The sequence below is a fragment of the Microcaecilia unicolor genome, chromosome 8 (genome assembly GCF_901765095.1).
Source record: "Microcaecilia unicolor chromosome 8, aMicUni1.1, whole genome shotgun sequence".
NCBI classification, from domain to species: domain Eukaryota; kingdom Metazoa; phylum Chordata; class Amphibia; order Gymnophiona; family Siphonopidae; genus Microcaecilia; species Microcaecilia unicolor.
In genome coordinates, this window is record NC_044038.1 from 179,268,909 (window position 1) to 179,286,643 (window position 17,735).

General features: G+C 43.1%; 1 protein-coding gene across 1 annotated transcript; it reads right to left on the reverse strand.

The window, feature by feature from the left end:
* Window positions 1-2,802: 2,802 nt before the first annotated feature.
* On the reverse strand, window positions 2,803-17,359 carry ATP6V0E1 (ATPase H+ transporting V0 subunit e1). The gene is made up of 4 exons (XM_030212183.1): window positions 17,156-17,359; window positions 14,918-14,965; window positions 7,071-7,197; window positions 2,803-3,205 (listed from the first exon to the last, which is right to left on the reverse strand). Exons 1-3 carry the CDS (start codon window positions 17,257-17,259, stop codon window positions 7,104-7,106), a joined length of 246 nt encoding a protein of 81 aa, XP_030068043.1. The 5' UTR covers window positions 17,260-17,359; the 3' UTR covers window positions 2,803-3,205; window positions 7,071-7,103.
* Between the last annotated feature and the right edge of the window lie 376 nt (window positions 17,360-17,735).

A 17,735-nucleotide genomic window follows, 5' to 3' on the forward strand; every position in this document is an offset into this window, starting at 1 on the left:
TGCTGTGCAGGAGTCCTAGGTTTGATTCCCAAGTCTGGTTGCAACTCAACTGCCAGGGCTGAGGATGTTGCCGAAACATTGACATCTCTTATCCTAAAAACAGTGATAAGTCCCAACCACTGCACAATTGTGACACCTAGTGGCCTGGTTCCAGAGGGCACTATGATCTCTGGCCTTAAGGACTGAAATAGCTGGACAAGGGTTATAATGGGGAAAATCATGTCTAATTGTAAATGAAGGTATCCATAGTAGAGGCTGGAGTACCACTGTTTGCTGGACAAAGAAATCAGGCTAATCCATACAGTCTGAAACAGAGGCAATTAACAACTGCTTATGTTCCAGATGTACTATTATCATTCTAAATTCAATTCTTTTTGTGTTATTAGAGAGCCACTTAGGAGTTTAAATTGCCAAAATGCTAAACGGAATGGCATAGCTGATACTAAGTTTGTACTGCTATATTTAAGTGACTTTTTCCAGTCAATGAAGCAGTGACAGGATTATATAGTTATTTTTACCTTGGTGATAAATGGCTAAGTTTCAAGTACATATAAATCATTTTTCCTTGTATAATCCTCAAATCACTCTTGAACAAGTTTTTACTATACAGAATAAACTCCGCAGCATTAAGTGCCTGCACAGTACAATTTCAAGATCCTTATCCAACTAGTTCTTGTATGCAGTTATTTCTGAGCATGATCTGGACATACAAAGCCTTTACCTTCAAACATGTAACCTAGTGTGGACCTTGACTGAAAGATTACAATCCACTTCTTTGCTCCATTTCATCTAGTGTTGGATGTAGCAAAATTGCGGCTATGAGCTTCATTTGAAATTAGCTCAACCATTTTCATTGGCAGCTGAAGGTGAGTCACATTCAAGTGCACTAGTTTCTTTCCCTGTGCCCCATGCAGCTTACAGTCCGTTTATACACAAAGCAGGGTGAAGGGACTGGATCTGAACCCTAGTTTCTAAGTTCTCTACCTCCTGCTCCTCCATCTCTGATCTAACTCTTGCATGCTAATAGGGCCTTGGGCTGCAAATGACAGGGCTTTTACTGCTCTGGAACATTCAGGACCATAGTAAGGACAGTTAATGCATGGCTATGTTTTTTTTTTTTTTTTGTTTTTTTTTTACTATGGACGGGCCTCTTTTCCTTAACCACAAAAACATCAGCAACCCTAGCACAGAGCAACTATTTTTGTTTTCTTTTTGCAAATGAAGTCCTGCATCTTCCACAGGGTGCTTCTGCTTTGTAAAGGAGCAGCTGCTGCTGTCTATTGTTTGCATAAGCATCATCTGCTATTTTACCCTGGAGTCTGATTTCTGTACAGTTTTTTTTGTATTAGACTCAGAAAAGAAAGCAAGATACGGACCAGGAAGTGAAGAGAGAGACAAAATGTTTGGGAAGTTTTCTCTTTGATAGTGGCGAGTTAGCAGAATTTCCATGAACTGCAGCTACCCATATTCATTCTTTAAAAGTAGTTATGAAATACAAACAAATAAGGTTCATAACAGTGCTTTAGAAATCTAGCCCAGTAGCTAAGCTGTCTTTCAGCAAAGGTCACATAGGACAGAGTTGCATCTTTTGAAGTTCGAATTAGTGAATGAAAATATGACAAATTTATCTTTATTCCACACCATCTAAAAATCTAGGCATATTACATAAAACATATATGGAGAAATATTGCACTTTTCTCTTAAATTCTTATGTTTTAAAAGCAGTGTTCTTCAATGCAAGGCCAACGGCAGCCTACAGCGACCGCTGCAGCCAGACTCCACCACGGGGGATCAGCAACCAAAACGTTACCTGGGTCTCAGCTCCTACTCTCACCCTAAAGCAACTGGAGTCAGTTCGTTCTCTCTTTCAGCTGTTGAAAGCACAGCCTTGCAAGATTAACAAGAAGCTCCGCCCCACAAACATAATAAACTATTTGTGGGTGTTTACAGGTTGCACTTTGAAAAGATGGAGAATGTCAAGCAGCAGCCAGACAGCCTGCTCACTGCAGCTCGAGTACCCAGGCTGCGCAGAGGGCCTCCTCTAGCTCCAGCAGAGCTGCCAAGGAGGATAACCTCCTTGGCTGGAGATTTTGGGCCCACCCAGCCTTGACTACAATTCTGCCCTACCCCACCCATACCACACAACCTCCCCTTCCAGCGGCAGCCTTCCTAAAACATTTCTTGCTGCCACAGGACCAGTGGCTGCTGGAAGGTGGGGGGGCCTCGCAGCAGAAGATTCCAGCTCCTTGGTGAGAGTACAGATGACCCGCAAGTCTACTCTACTGAAAAACTGTGCATCTATAAATCTTAGCACACCTTTTATTGGGACCTATGAATTGTTCTACTTCATCTACTGTGACTAAGCACCCAGGGTCTTAATACCTACAGTCAGCATGGATGTACACTGAACATCTGCCCCAGCACCATCTGCGGTACATGCCAGTGGCTGGCTGGCTGGCTGGCAACTTTCTTAAGAAATGGCCTAGTCCTGCTACAGCTTACAGGTTCAATACACCCCCCCACAGGATGAATGTTTGGCCGGGAGAACCCACATGGTTAAGATACAGCACTGGAAGTCCAGCACACTCATATTTGTTAGTGGTTTGAATACAAAGAAGTAGCAGCTTCTACATCTGGACAACACTCGCAGCAAGTCTAAGCCAAAGGCTGCAATTCAGATTGCATCATAATTTGAGACATGAGAGACCACAGCTTGTGGCCAGTGTGTATTCAGCCTAACAGCTTCCTTAAGCATGGTACAGCCTTCCAAAAGTGAAACTCAGAGAAATTCCACACTGCAGCGATGTTTCTTTTGTTATTTGAAAACTTTAATTTCAGCAATCTTGCAACACTGACGTTGCTCAACCCAAGGGACACTGTCCAGCTGTAGTCTTCCCGTTAGCAAGAAATATAGAGAAGCAATCGGTGAAATGTGCAAAATTTAGACTAGGGGAAGGTTTTCCCCAGATCAGGAAAAACTCCTTAATAATACAGTCATTGTACAACATAGAAAATGAAGCCCTTTTATCTTTAGTTTAGGCACAAGAAGTAATGAATCAATAAGAGGTAATACTTTGTCCAGAGTAACAGCTGTGAACCAAGTGCACTTTAAAATACATCATTAAGGCATCAGAGGAGATTTTTAGTATATGAACATCCAGTTTAAGGCAACATCCAACTGAGTCATCACACCTGGAAGAGCAGCCTGTAAAATAAAAGCATATATCTGTGGTCAGCAGCTGTAAAGGAAACAGGCCCAGAACGATCAAAGAATCAAAGCAGGGAAGGGGGGGGGGCATGTGAATCTACTCAAAGAGGTAGTGATCTTCTCCCCCCCCCCCCCCCCCACCAAAAAAAAATCCCAACTACAGTAAAATCTTGTACAAGGAAGAGACAACTGAATAAATGCAGAATATCAGCCAAAAGGCCTTTGGTTTTATTAAACCTCCTATGCGAACTCTCAGATCCCTAACAGATAACAGGTTAGTCATTCCCCCTCTTACTAAGGCTAGGTGGGAATCTACACGGAGATCGGCTTTTTTTCTACCTGTCACCCTCCCTTTGGAATAGCCTTCCAAAGGAGATCAGATTAGAGAAATCTTATCTCCATTACCGAAAACTTTTCTCTTTATAAGCTACGTAGAACAAGAGGCAGTTTCTGTTGGACCAACCAAGAGCGTTTGCTCCATTAGGTGCCCCAGCTATAATGTTATGTAGGAAGCTGAGCTTGGTAGCTCGGAAATGCATTATGCAGTACTGGGTCTCATCGGAAGGGCCAGCTTATTGGCATAGGCGCAATCAGGTGCATCTCCTGGCCTCTTGGGAGGCTAGGGACTCAAAACAATCGCCTAAGCGCAGAGTACGCTTTCTACAGATCTGGACACCATACCTGCAAATTCTCAGTCCAAGGGGACGTAGTCTGCTTGTTAATGTCTGATAAATAGTGGAATAATGGAGAGTATGGGTAGCCTGGAGTGGTAAATTTAGTTCAGAGGGGAATCCTGCTTGCAAGGGGGGGAGGTATTGGGTGGGGGGTTGAAGGGGTTGAGTGAGATGTATATGGCTAAAGCTTGGCAGTGCTCTAGAGCTTGGATGTTTAGTTTTCTGATATTTTGTGATAAGCACTATTGCACCTAACGAGGTACTTAAAGTGTATGATATTGGGAATAGAAGCCATTTAACATCTGATATTAGCACTTGACAAGTAATTGTTCAGAGGGGAGGGGGGAGAAAAATGGGGAAGAAAAGTGTTTGGCGATGTTGTATAAGCTGTAAGAATGCTGTTTTGTATATCAAGCAATGTTATATGAATGTTCTAAGTTAATCTGTATTGTGATAATCGTCAATAAAACAGTTTAAACATAAAAAAAGCTACGTAGAACAGAACTTAGCATAATGAGATAAGGTCAAAAAGACAAAGAAAAATGGGATAGCTTAACTGGATATTAGATTTTTAACTTGTATTGATTTATTATGTAGTTTATCTTGATTGCTGTGCTTTCCTGTCATGAATGGAATTCCTATGTCTGTTTATTTGTATATACCAATTTTTTTATATATATGTAAACCGTTCTGTTTTGCAGATGCAATAAGATACGGTATATAAATTAACATAAATAAATAAAAAATAAAAAAAAAAACAAAACACAGCTAAATTCCAGCTGGGAACATAAACCTCCAACTCACAAGCTTGAGAAGTCACTGGGAAGGGTTCAAGGGACACTGCTACATCGACTGTCACCTCAAATACAGCTTGTGGGGCAAAGTTAAACCAGGTCTCAAAAGGAGATTAAATAGCGCTTCCACAAACAATTGTGTATTGATAAGGTTGAAGAATTAAAGTCATCAAATCCCCGAGTCAAGCTTTTTAATAAAATGTGTTAGGCATGATGACAGAGATGATAACTTTATTGAATGGGAGGGGGGCAGGTAAGGGAAGCTATGTGCTGCCTCAAGGCATAGAAGGAATATTTCACAGTGCAGCTCGTTGGGTTTATAAAGACAGACATTCCCTCAGGCAAAGCTTCTTCCATTGCATACGTCATAGAAAAATGTGAGATGCTGTATTATTATTACTCAAGCCACCTATGCATACAATCTGTGCTCCAGTGCTGAGACAGTATCAGTAATCCCTCTCAGTTAAGAATACATTTTGCATGTTGTCTAATCCAACACTTCTCAACCCAGGTCACTGTGATTTTGAGATATCCACCATGAATATGCACAATAGATTTGCATACCAAGGAGGAAGTGCATGCCAATCTCTCTCATGCATATTCATTGTGGATAACTGCCCAAGAACTGGAGTGAGATGGCCTGGTCTAATGAAGCAGCAGCCTAATGCAGTGGTTCCCAAACCTGGTTTTCAAGATATCCACAATGAATAATCATGAGACAGATTTGCCTGCACTGCCTTCACTAGCTCTCATGAATAACTATTGTGGATATCCTGAAAACCCGACTGGCTAGGATGCTTCCAGGACCAGGTTTGGCAACCACTGGCCTAATGGTGACTTCCTGGGGAACTAGTACAATTCTCACCACAGCTCTCTGTGACCCTGGACAAGTCATAACCCTCCACTGATCCAAGTACAAAAACTTATGAGCCCACTAGGGACAGAGAACGTACCTGCATATAATGTGTCCAATGCTGTGCATGTCTAGTAGCGGTACAGAAATATAAGTAGGATTAGTAGTAAAGTCAGCGTGACACTGGGATATGCTTTATTAAAGAGAAAGTAATGCAGTAGCGAGGGTGGTGCTACCCCAGCAGAAAGATGCCAGCAGATGGTAATGAGCCAAGGGAGCAGACCGTTCTCTGCACCCTGTACAGTCTACAAGTGAGGTGGAATGAGCACAGAACAGCAGGATTATTCCAGCATCAACAGCACCAGCTACCCAACAGAAATCAGCTATTTGCAAAGAATGCAATAAGAAATTTCAAAATGTAGATCACTCGTATGACCCCTAGATTGTGACTCTAGAATTTGTGTACACAAAAAAGAAAACACTCATATGTGGCACAGATTTTCCCCCACAAAAGGTATCAAAAGCAGAGAAGGCTGAGTAAAAGACATGATACACAGGCAGGGCTTTATCACACTTTATTCCAATGTAACTAATTTCTCTTCTCTTTAATTTATAATTAAAAATTAAAAGACAGCCTGTGCAGGTTATTTTTTTTTAAAGATGCATTTCTGCTTTGGTAGCCAAGTTCTCTCTCTTATGACACTAGAAAGATGTGAGACTGGCAGGGTTATATTCCGTCCATAAAGAGAGCAGGGCAGTATCTACACGTCACATTCATCAGTTCCCTGTTCAGTGAATGATTAATGCACTGAAGTTCTGTGACCCTTAAAGAATGCAAGTCAAAGCTAGGTCGAATGCTTCATAGCCATGTATAAGGTTTTATTCAGTCTTGACGAGAGTACAGCTTGAATATACTTCTGAGCTGGTCTTCTGTCTCTTGCATTTTGTCTCTACAGGAAAATGCTTAGTGAACAGAAGCCCAAGTCCGGCAGAAGCTATTGATGGAGTGTAATACTGCATCATTTTGCTCAGCAGGAGGTTGTGGACTCACTGGGGAAGGAGCCAACAGTCTCCTGCTAGATTTGAAGCCTGATCAGACTAGGGGAAACAGGAATGAAGCAAGTTTTAATGCTGTACACACTGCTGAGCATTTCAACTGAGGCAGGAAATGGAAAGCGAGAGAGATTCCCTGCAGAGTAGCCCCAAAAGTGCTTGTACCCCCCTCAAATAAATGTACAGAATGGAAGAGAACATCACTTCAATTTTTCTGTTTACAGAGCTACACTGAGCTTTTAGACCGAAGAGACATACATCACAGCCGTATTACCTCTGGTTAACAAGTGCCATGAACCTAAGTGGTGTCCTCTTCCCACGACAAGAGGTATAAAATGCATTAAATCTGACAGGATCTTTTACCGAACATATAGGCCACATCTACCAAAAGTTTTTCGAGGAGAAATCCCTGAGCATGACTGACCCATGGTTTTGACTGTGTGTTTGCTGTTGATTTTCCGTGTGGCATATCCTGGTGCCTCATTTACCTTTTGTACAGGAAGTGGGGACCATCATTATCCTTACGGCCAATGATATTTCAGATACATGATAATTTCATGGTTCAACTGTGGCCCAAAAAGCGGGTTCAGCTGGGCAAGAATCGCAATGAGCCAACTGGAAGAGAAAAGAAATATCATGAATGGTTACGACTTTATACACACCCCCAATATGCATGTGCGTATAATAGCTTTTCTCCCGTTTATCTGGAATTATACATCAATTCTCTTCCCCACCTTCTTGCTGGGCTCTTAGAGAAACCTGCATGACTCTCCCTGCATTTTCACAGAAGCTTCTGCATATCCCACTTAAAAGCTACAAGAAACTACTGCAAGGGCTTTAAGACAGCTTTTTTCAAGTTATTTTCTGATGAGGGAGCAATTCAGCCTTCCCTTGAGCTGCCACAGCTACCAGAACACTGGGAATTAGGATCAGATTAGTGCTCTGCAAACACTTGCTACACAGTCACCAAGTTATTGCAAACTGGCCAAGTAGGAGATACTTTTCCAGAAGATTGCCATATATAAGGAAAGGAAGACAGCACTGCCAGTCAGAGGTGTGCTTTATTTTTCTATTCATGAGCTGTCTCCTACAGAAGACTGTTTCCACAGGCACTTTGCAGCTCACTAGGACACACTTGTCACCCAGAGAACAGAATGAGAGTGGGGGCTGCAATTCTATTTTTATGTCTCCTGCTTGTGACAGCACATTTCATTCAAACTGAGCCAGATGGAAGAGATATTCATGGACAGGATCAAAAATGTAACAGCCAGAAAAGCTCTCAGACCAGCAAGAAAAACCCACTGTGAGAAACAGCTGCTCATTTTCCCTAAGCAGATTTCAGCTTATGGCTCGGAGGTTCAGCTTCTTTAAATAAGAGCCACTTGTGAAGATCTACAGAGAACCCAACACTTTCACGCTTGCAAAGGTTTGGCATATACAGAGACCTAAAAATAGCTGACACACTTTTTTGTCAGCAACACAGCCTCAGTCTGTTCCCTGTGCGGGAGATAAACGCTTCAGGGAAAGAAAGCAATTGGATGGGACTGAGCAAGTCATGGAAAATTCCACACAAATCAGCCACCTTTCATCCAAACAGCATCCCCAAACAGACAAGCAAATCCTGACTCTTGATTTTTCAAAACCCCCCACCATTTAGGAGATGAACAACATTTGCCTCTCTTTTAAGCTTTGTACTCCTGGAAATGCCTGGCCAGAGTATGTTGCTGCAGAGGAAAAACTGGGGAACCGATTGCCCTTACACAAGAGAGAGGTACGTCTGGCGAAGGCGCAAGCGGAAGAACAAATGGCTAGAAATGTAAGGAGGGGCGACAAAAATTTCTTCAGGTATATGAGTGAAAGAAGAATGACTAAAAAGGGAATTGTGAGACTAAAAGATACAGAGAACCGCTATGTAGATAATGATGAAGAAAAAGCCAACTTGCTAAATAGATACTTTTGTTCTGTTTTCACTGAAGAAAATCCTGGAGAAGGACCGCGAGGGACTGGCAAAAGTACACCTGAGAATGGAGTGGATACAGCACCGTTCACGAAAGAGAGTGTGTATCAACAACTTGGAAAGCTAAAGGTGGACAAAGCCATGGGACCGGACGGGATCCACCCCAGAATATTGAGGGAGCTCAGAGAGGTTCTGGCGGGTCCTCTTAAAGATTTGTTTAATAAATCCTTGGAGACGGGAGAGGTTCCGAGGGACTGGAGAACGGCGGAGGTGGTCCCTCTTCACAAAAGTGGTGATAGGGAAGAAGCTGTAAACTACAGGCCGGTAAGCCTCACTTCGGTTATTGGAAAAGTAATGGAAGCGATGCTGAAGGAAAGGATAGTGAATTTCCTGGAAGCCAATAAGTTGCAAGATCCGAGACAACATGGTTTTACCAGAGGGAAATCGTGCCAAACGAATCTCATTGAATTCTTTGATTGGGTAACTGGAGAATTGAATCATCGACATGCTATAGACGTAATCTACTTAGATTTTAGCAAAGCTTTTGACACGGTTCCCCACAGGAGTCTCTTAAATAAACTAGATGGGCTGAAGATAGGTCCCGAAGTGGTGAACTGGATTGGGAACTGGTTGACGGACAGACGACAGAGGATGGTGGTAAATGGAGTTCGCTCGGAGGAGGGAAAGGTGAGTAGTGGAGTGCCTCAGGGATCGGTGCTGGGGCCGATTCTGTTCAATATATTTGTGAGTGACATTGCCGAAGGATTAGAAGGTAAGGTTTGCCTATTTGCGGATGATACTAAGATTTGCAACAGAGTGGACACCCGGGAGGGAGTGGAAAGCATGAAAAGGGATATGAGGAAGCTAGAAGAATGGTCTAAGGTTTGGCAATTAAAATTCAATGCAAAGAAATGCAAAGTGATGCATTTAGGGAGTAGAAACCCATGAGAGACTTATGTGTTAGGCGGTGAGAGTCTGATAGGTACTGAGGGGGAGAGGGATCTTAGGGTGATAGTATCCGAGGATCTGAAGGCGACGAAACAGTGTGACAAGGCGGTGGCCGTAGCGAGAAGGTTGCTAGGCTGTATAGAGAGAGGTGTGATCAGCAGAAGAAAGGAAGTGTTGATGCCTCTGTACAAGTCGTTGGTGAGGCCCCACCTCGAGTATTGTGTTCAGTTTTGGAGGCCGTACCTTGCGAAGGATGTTAAAAAAATGGAAGCGGTGCAAAGAAAAGCTACGAGAATGGTATGGGATTTGCGTTCCAAGACGTATGAGCAGAGACTTGCTGACCTGAACATGTATACCCTGGAGGAAAGGAGGAACAGGGGTGATATGATACAGACGTTCAAATACTTGAAAGGTATTAATCCGCAAAAAAATCTTTTCCGGAGATGGGAAGGCGGCAGAACGAGAAGACATGAAATGAGATTGAAGGGGGGCAGACTCAAAAAAGATGTCAGGAAGTATTTTTTCACGGAGAGGGTGGTGGATGCTTGGAATGCCCTCCCGCGGGAGGTGGTGGAGATGAAAACGGTAACGGAATTCAAACATGCGTGAGATATGCATAAAGGAATCCTATGCAGTAGGAAGGGATCCTCAGCTTAGCCAAAATTGGGTGGCGGAGCAGGTGGGGGAAGAGAGGTTGGTGGTTGGGAGGTGAGGATAGTGGAGGGCAGACTTATACGGTCTGTGCCAGAGCCAGTGATGGGAGGCGGGACTGGTGGTTGGGAGGCAGGAAATACTGCTGGGCAGTCTTGTACGGTCTGTGCCCTGAAAAAGGCAGGTACAAATCAAGGTAAGGTATACACATATGAGTTTATCTTGTTGGGCAGACTGGATGGACCATGCAGGTCTTTTTCTGCCGTCATCTACTATGTTACTATGTATCATGCACTGCTAGGCCAGGCCCCTTCTTTTTCCACAGCACTGGGTGCCACTGGGGCTTCTGTTTGCATACGGATGTACTGAGGAAAAATGTCCAATGCAGACCAGATCAGGAGCTCATGGCACAGCTGGACAGAGCTAACATCTCATTACAATGTTTACTGAAAGTCTATATGTAACATAGTAGATGACGGCAGAAAAAGACCCACACGGTCCATCCAGTCTGCCCAACAAGATAAACTCATGTGTATCTTACCTTGAGTTGTACCTGTCTTTTTCAGGGCACTATGTGCCAAAGACCATTGCACAGATGAAGACAGGTGACAAAGAAACTAACTACTGTATTTTATTTAAACCCTACATTAAAATGCTACACAGCTAGAAGATAAAATGACTGTCAAAACCACTATGGGGGTCATTTAGTAAAGGTGAACATTTGCCAGTACTATTATTGCATCAAATATGGCGCAGCTACTGGCAAAAAAAAAAAAAAAGGTACATCAGAAATTCTGTGAAAGTCCAGCAGGCAAATACAAACTGACTCGTCACTGAAGCGTCAGAGTGCACAGGACAGGAGGAGCAAGAAGAGCAGGGCAGGAACATGGCTGCACCGGAGACGGTGCTCAAGAAGGCTTTGGCTGGCAGGGGTTGAGACCCCCGCCAGCCAAACCAGGGGCCTGGACATAATTTGCGGGGGCCCAGGCCCCCATAGCTATGCCCCTACTTGCTACTAATCTGCTCTTCTAAACACAGATTTGTATTTTTAATGTTTCACAAGCAGCCTTTTATATCATTTATTTTACTGATTAAATGCCCTAACCTCAGCTAGAAGCTGGGGGGAGTGGCCTAATGGTTAGTGCCACAGGCTTTTCATGGCAACCTGGGTTCGATTCCCACTGCAGCTCCTTGTGACCTTGGGCAAGTCACTTAACCCTCCATTGCCCCAGGTACAAAAAGTTAGATTGTGATCCCTCTAGGGACAACTGCATATAATGTGTACAGTGCTGTGTACGTCTAGTAGTGCTATAGAAATGATTAGTAGTAGTAAAACTGCTTTTCTAATACTAGATGTCTACAGGCAGAAGTCCTGTGCATTTTTACTGCCTCCAGCCAAAACTGCTTTCATAGTCCTGCACAGCAGACTCCCTGGACTTGTGCCAGCACTATCAGGCTGTGTGTGGCTGAAAATCCAGGGTTCACCTGGTCAGTAGACGATTTATTTATTTTATTTATTTTTGTTACATTTGTACCCCGCGCTTTCCCACTCATGGCAGGCTCAATGCGGCTTACATGGGGCAATGGAGGGTTAAGTGACTTGCCCAGAGTCACAAGGAGCTGCCTGTGCCTGCAGTGGGAATCGAACTCAGTTCCCCAGGACCAAAGTCCACCACCCTAACCACTAGGCCACTCCTCCACTCAATCATTGTATAATACAGTAAAGATTGCCCAAAGCGACAGAAAAAAGATGTTGTCTTATATTAGCAGACAACAGCTGATGTAATGTGCAGGTCCTCTGCTCCAGAAGCAACATGTACATACCCACTCCATATTATTTAGACAACGCGCTGGCTCGTTTGTGTACTGCAGAAAAATTCTGTTTACTAAATGAATGCTCAATGCAGAAATGATAACATTAGAGGCTAGCTAACAGCACATCTTATGACTTTATGACACCTGCCTCCTTTAACGTCAATCAGGTTGGCGGCTCTGTTTGAGGGTAAACAAGAAGGGTCCTGAGCTTAAACCAGAAACCACAGGATAGGAGCAGGTTACACCCTGATGGTACAGCAACTCAGACCAAGCTGAACTGGAGAGAGGAGTCAATCATTCACAACCCAGTCTTGTTTACACAACATTTTCATTGACTTGTAATTGCATAGAAACTTCATAAAGACATTTCTCAGGGGTGGCAGGTGAAATACTGGGCTGCACATTCTCTTTTGATTTCAACTATTTCCTGCTGATCCTCTGCCCTAGAATTTCTGACCGAATTAACCCATTCTCTAACCCCAACAATCAGAAAGTCTACTGTGCAAAGGCAGAGTAAGCTAGAATGCCCTATCCTCAAATGGTTAAAGTGCCCTATCCTCAAATGGTTCAGGGGCAGGAAGACTTCCTGGTAAGAGGACACAGTTTTTCTCTCCCTGCCTGAAAGGACTAATTCTCAGCTAAGATTCAGCCTTTCCTGGAAACCGCTCTGAAAATGCAATACAAAGACACCAAGACTTCAGAGAGAAAAATGAATCTTTGCTTTGTGATTTAAGGCTTGCTCATCTCTGTGGCTTTCAGCTTTTTTGAGGTGGTTTCCTTGCTGAAATCCAGGGACATTCTTTCTACACCACTTACAGTGCCAATAGCTTAGCTTTATGTCATAACATTTGTGTGGTCCTGGTCAAACTTCCTTCTCTGAGCAGAATGTACTGGTACAGGAAGGAAAACTCAGGGCAGAGGCGACAGAATGAGTTTAGCAATACAGCATGATCCTCATTTCTGCCACGAGTTGACCAGGTACAACTATGAATAATCCTGTTTGTTGGCTTACTCAAGAGTAGCACTAGCACAGCCGCGGAGGAGCTGTTCCACCTGCAGTATCTCTACTGCAACGCCACAAATCACAGAGCACAGCATCAGCCGCACAAGCACCAGTACGGTGGCGGGGTTTTTTTCTTCCTTTAATTACTCCAGTTAATATTCCAAATGCTCTTATCCAGATTCCAGTCACTGAACATCCTTATAGGCCACCTTAACAGTGCTACTAAGCGGCTAGTGCTGCAGCAAAGTGTGGGCGGAACCAGAGCAGTCCCAGAACTTATCCAGATACAGACAATACTCAAGTCTGCCATTGAGCTAAGTTATGGCACTAACCACATTAGCCAAATAGGGACACATATAACACAGTCCTCGTTTCTAATAAGACCACCAGAGAGATGAGAAATAGCTTTTTTTCAATTAAAGCAGCGAGGCCAACTGCATGAAATGAAGCCTAGAGATTCCCTTTGTGGGAGTAGCTTGTGAGCAAAAAGGAGGCCACGTGTACCCACTTGTTTTAAAAGTGGTCTCAGAAAGGTATGTTTTCAGGCTGAATCTGAATCAGATAAAGGAAAGGGCATTTATTCAGGGAAGCTATTTCAGGCCTTTGGTGCAGCAAGCTAAAAGGCATGGAGTCAAGATTGAGTGGTGGTGGAGAAGGGTGTGATAACAATAGCTTTCCTGCTGAACGAAGTTTGGGGAGAGGCATAAAGGGACATTAAAAAGGAAAGCTAATGAGGCACTGCAGTATAAATGCATTTATAAAGAAGCAGTTTGAAATTTTATGCATAATGGGGTGAGAAGCCAAGGCAGTGACTCAAGAACTACATGATTATACTTGTTCTACACCACCTTGTCATAAAGAGGGTTAACAAATAACTATATAAATATTGATATCAGAGGAAGACAATTCATGGCATTGAGTTCTGAAGGGACTTGAATAGAGAAAGATCAGTCAGCAGCATACCTATGACATCCAGGATACAGAAGTCTAGGCAGAGGGTAATGAGGAAATGAATGAAAGCTCTGGAAGTATGTTCAGAAAAGTAGAGTATCTTGGAAAGATTGTAGAGAAAGGAACTGAATGCTGTGGCCGTCTTGTGAATGTGTCAGAGAAGGAAAGTCAGAAGATGAAAAAGACCCCAGGTTGCAGGCAGAGGGGGTCAGAAGGGTAGTCATATTATTCAAAGTGGTTGAGAGGCAGGGGGTGGGGAAATGTTATTCCTGGAATATGCTTTTTAGGTGGCTTAGCCAAGTTTGTTGTTTACTCATTTTATGGTTGAGAATGGAGATCAACTAATTTATATGATTTTTTAAAAATAATTTATGGTTGCATATTTCATGATTTACATTTACATGTTGGAGGAAAAGGAGGGTCTTACACATATACCTATTACAGTGGATCTCAACCCCTTGGCATGGCTAGGACAAGGCACAAGCTTCAGCCTGGAGCTGTGCTCCTTCCTCTTCAAGACCGTGTTCACTGATCTTAGAAAGAGGAGTCAAGACCGATTTCATACCATCACCAGTTGGCTGCCTGGAGTGTGACACAGGACAGCATTGGTAGGGGATCTCATACTGTTCCTGACCTCCAACAAATGGCAACTCCTGGCCAAGCATGAGGAGATGGAGAAAATTTCAATGACAGCTGAACATGATGTAAAATACAAAGACAGCTTCTCTCTCAAATTCTGGTGCACCATCTTGTAACAATAACAAGTGCAATTCTTCTATAACAAAATATCCTTATATGAAACAGGCTAGGAATCAGTGAATGTGTTATAAAAAGGTCTAATTAAATGCAGCCTCTACAAAACCTCTCCAAAATGAAAAGTGCATGAAGAGAGATCCTGCAGCTCTCTGGTGTTTATCCAGCTATAGCGATTCTTGTTGTCATTCAGACTCCTGTACACACTAGGGCAGAAACCAAAGCCAACTGGAAAGTGAAGAAATGTTTATACTTACAAGAGATAGCAGCAGACAGCACAGGTCACCAACATTGTATTAATAACACTGCAAGAGAGAAAAAAAAAAGGACAAAGGGTTTCTCAGAAGTCCATCACAATCTTCCTATAATCCATAATATTTCTAGGAGAGCAAAAAAATGGAAGAACGCTTGAAGAACCAGGTCTTTGAAGTGAGACATTTAATGTTGGCAAGTTACATCCAAATAGTTATACCTCAGATACAGGAACAGACTCCACTCTAGAAGCATCTATCACAGCACCGTGCAGGCTGACAGTTCTCTAATACAGGACAGTCTCGATTACCCGATCTGACTATCCAACATATCCGACAGATTCCTCCCCCCCCCCCCCCCCCCCCCCCCCGACACCATTCACATTTATTTCTATTTAAAATCTTTGCTTTAGAACAATGTTTGAAAATCGGGAAATCTACGCTTTGTTTATTCATCGTTTGAGGGATTTATGCAGTGTTTTCCATTATTATCCAACTTTTTACTTATCTGACAATGGGTCGGCCCCGTTTATATCGATTAATCAAGACTGTACTGTAATACATTATGATACCACAACTAGCATGAAAGCCAACATTTCAGGATCACAAACAGGTATCAAAGCTGGAATATTCCAGATGAGAAAGTCAATGCATAGCTCTTGTTCACTGTTCAACTACACTAGACAGCAGCACTCAGTCAGGAGCCTTTGAAACAAGAACTACAAGTTTGCATATGTTATGACTAAAGACAGGCCGGGGGAGGGGGGCATCTCTGTTCAAGCCTTCATTACTTAGAATAAATTAATACTGAGTGGGTGAAACGCACCACCATAGCTGTGCTGCATTAAAATCATCAGTCATAACCATCCCTGAGCAATAAACTCAATATGGAAAAGGGAACTTTAGTATTGCCCAGTGCAACACTTTTTCCCCCTGACCTTGAAATGTTCTCAAAGTAGGCAACAAAGAAAGCACTGATTATATGGCCATAATCCCTTCAATACAACACATACACAAAACAAATATGATTGATAACCCATCCATTATTTATTAGTATTTATTTACCACCTTTTTGAAAGAAAATCACTGAAGACGGTGTACAGTAAGAATAAATCAAACATGAGCAAATAGACAATTAACAACAGTAAAAATATTCAAGTAACAATACAAAGTATGGCATAGTATACTACTTACAATGTGAATACAATATGTACTAGAACGTTTTAATAGGTAGCGAAGGGTATAAGCAAAGATGGACCATAAAGGTAAGTTAGAGGAGTCAGGAAATACATTGACTAATTTCAAGAAAGTTGCACATGAGGTCAGAGAGATAAGTCCCCCAGCCCCAGTAAACATTAGCATCATATGAACCATCAGTTTGTCAAAAGCAGCTCCACTGACTTTCTGAACCACATCTCATCTGTAACTAACTCCACAGTTATCAGAGATTCCAGCACCTATATCTTGGGTTTGAACAGATCTAGGGTACTGGGAGGGGATACTGTAGTTCACCTTTTTCACTTGTAGGGAGGGTGAGTTGCATTAAAGTACTGTTGGTGTTTTCTTGTCACCAAAAAAAAAATAATGTCTGAATGTATTCTGGAAGAAGTCTTAAAAGTATTAAGAAAAAAAAAAACAAAAAAGACTTAGCAACAACCAAATCTTCCCATTTTGACCCTCCATGAGACTATGAGAGCAAATTGGCCACTACCAGACAAAGCATGCTGGACTTGATGAACCACCAGCTCAATTCCCCATAATCTCTTATGATCTAGTGAAACAAATACAGTATTGTGAAACAACAGTAGAAATGCTCATGCGTTGAACTGAGAAATGTTTCCATTTCCCAGTTTATGTTCTTCATGATGCACAGAAATACTGGCATCAAAACTATACTTATTAAAGTATTAATCATCCTCCATAACTTGAAGGGGGGGGGGGCGGGGGAGAAAAACTCAAGAAAACGTGAACACAAAGGGGACGGTGTAAAAGCCGCTGTATCCGTTTTTTACCTCTTGCCAACACAAAGGGGAAACCAGTTATAAAAGGAAGCTCCAGCACTAGCCTAAGAGTAAACTAAGCCTAAAAACCTACACAGGCAGCCGAGGCTGCTTCTGGATTTTAAACTCTAGCTCCCCCGATCCACTGCCTTACACCCGTGTCAACCGTTCTTATCGATCTCGTCTCTTGATCGCTCGTTGTCTCAAGTGTTGCGTAGGTTCTGCGCCCGTCCCGGTAACTCACCCTCTGTTCGGGCCCTTGGGGATAAACCAGGGCACGACAGCGCCGACGACGCCCCAGAAGACGGTCATGACGATGATGGGCACCAGCAGCCCCGGGTAAGCCATTGCCGACAGCCAGACGACGTCCTCCCCACCGGCAGTGCTGCTGCGCCAAAGCCTCACAGCCAGCCCAGGACATAAGGCGGAAGTATCACGCCAATCATGTGATCAGCCCCCTGCACACACCATATCACATGACCAAAGACGGAAGTGCGTGACTACGTGCGCGCTGATCAGCACCTGACTGCGTTTTCTTTCTTTTTTTTTTTTTTTTTTTTTTTGCAAAAGCCCATAAAGCTCCATGTTCGACGGGTAGAAGGAAACGGATCTAGCAGACTTTCATCCGTGCTAAGGAGGTTTGGTAACAGGAGACGACATGACATGAGCCTAGTTGCCCATTATATGGGCTGAAGCCAGTAGGCGGAGCTTCTCACCCTATTAATTTTATTGTTTTGGGTGTACTAAGATGGCGGCAGCAGCAGCAGCAGCAGCAGCAGCAGCGTTGGGAGAATTAAAACATCAACAGGCAGGCAAGTGGGTTA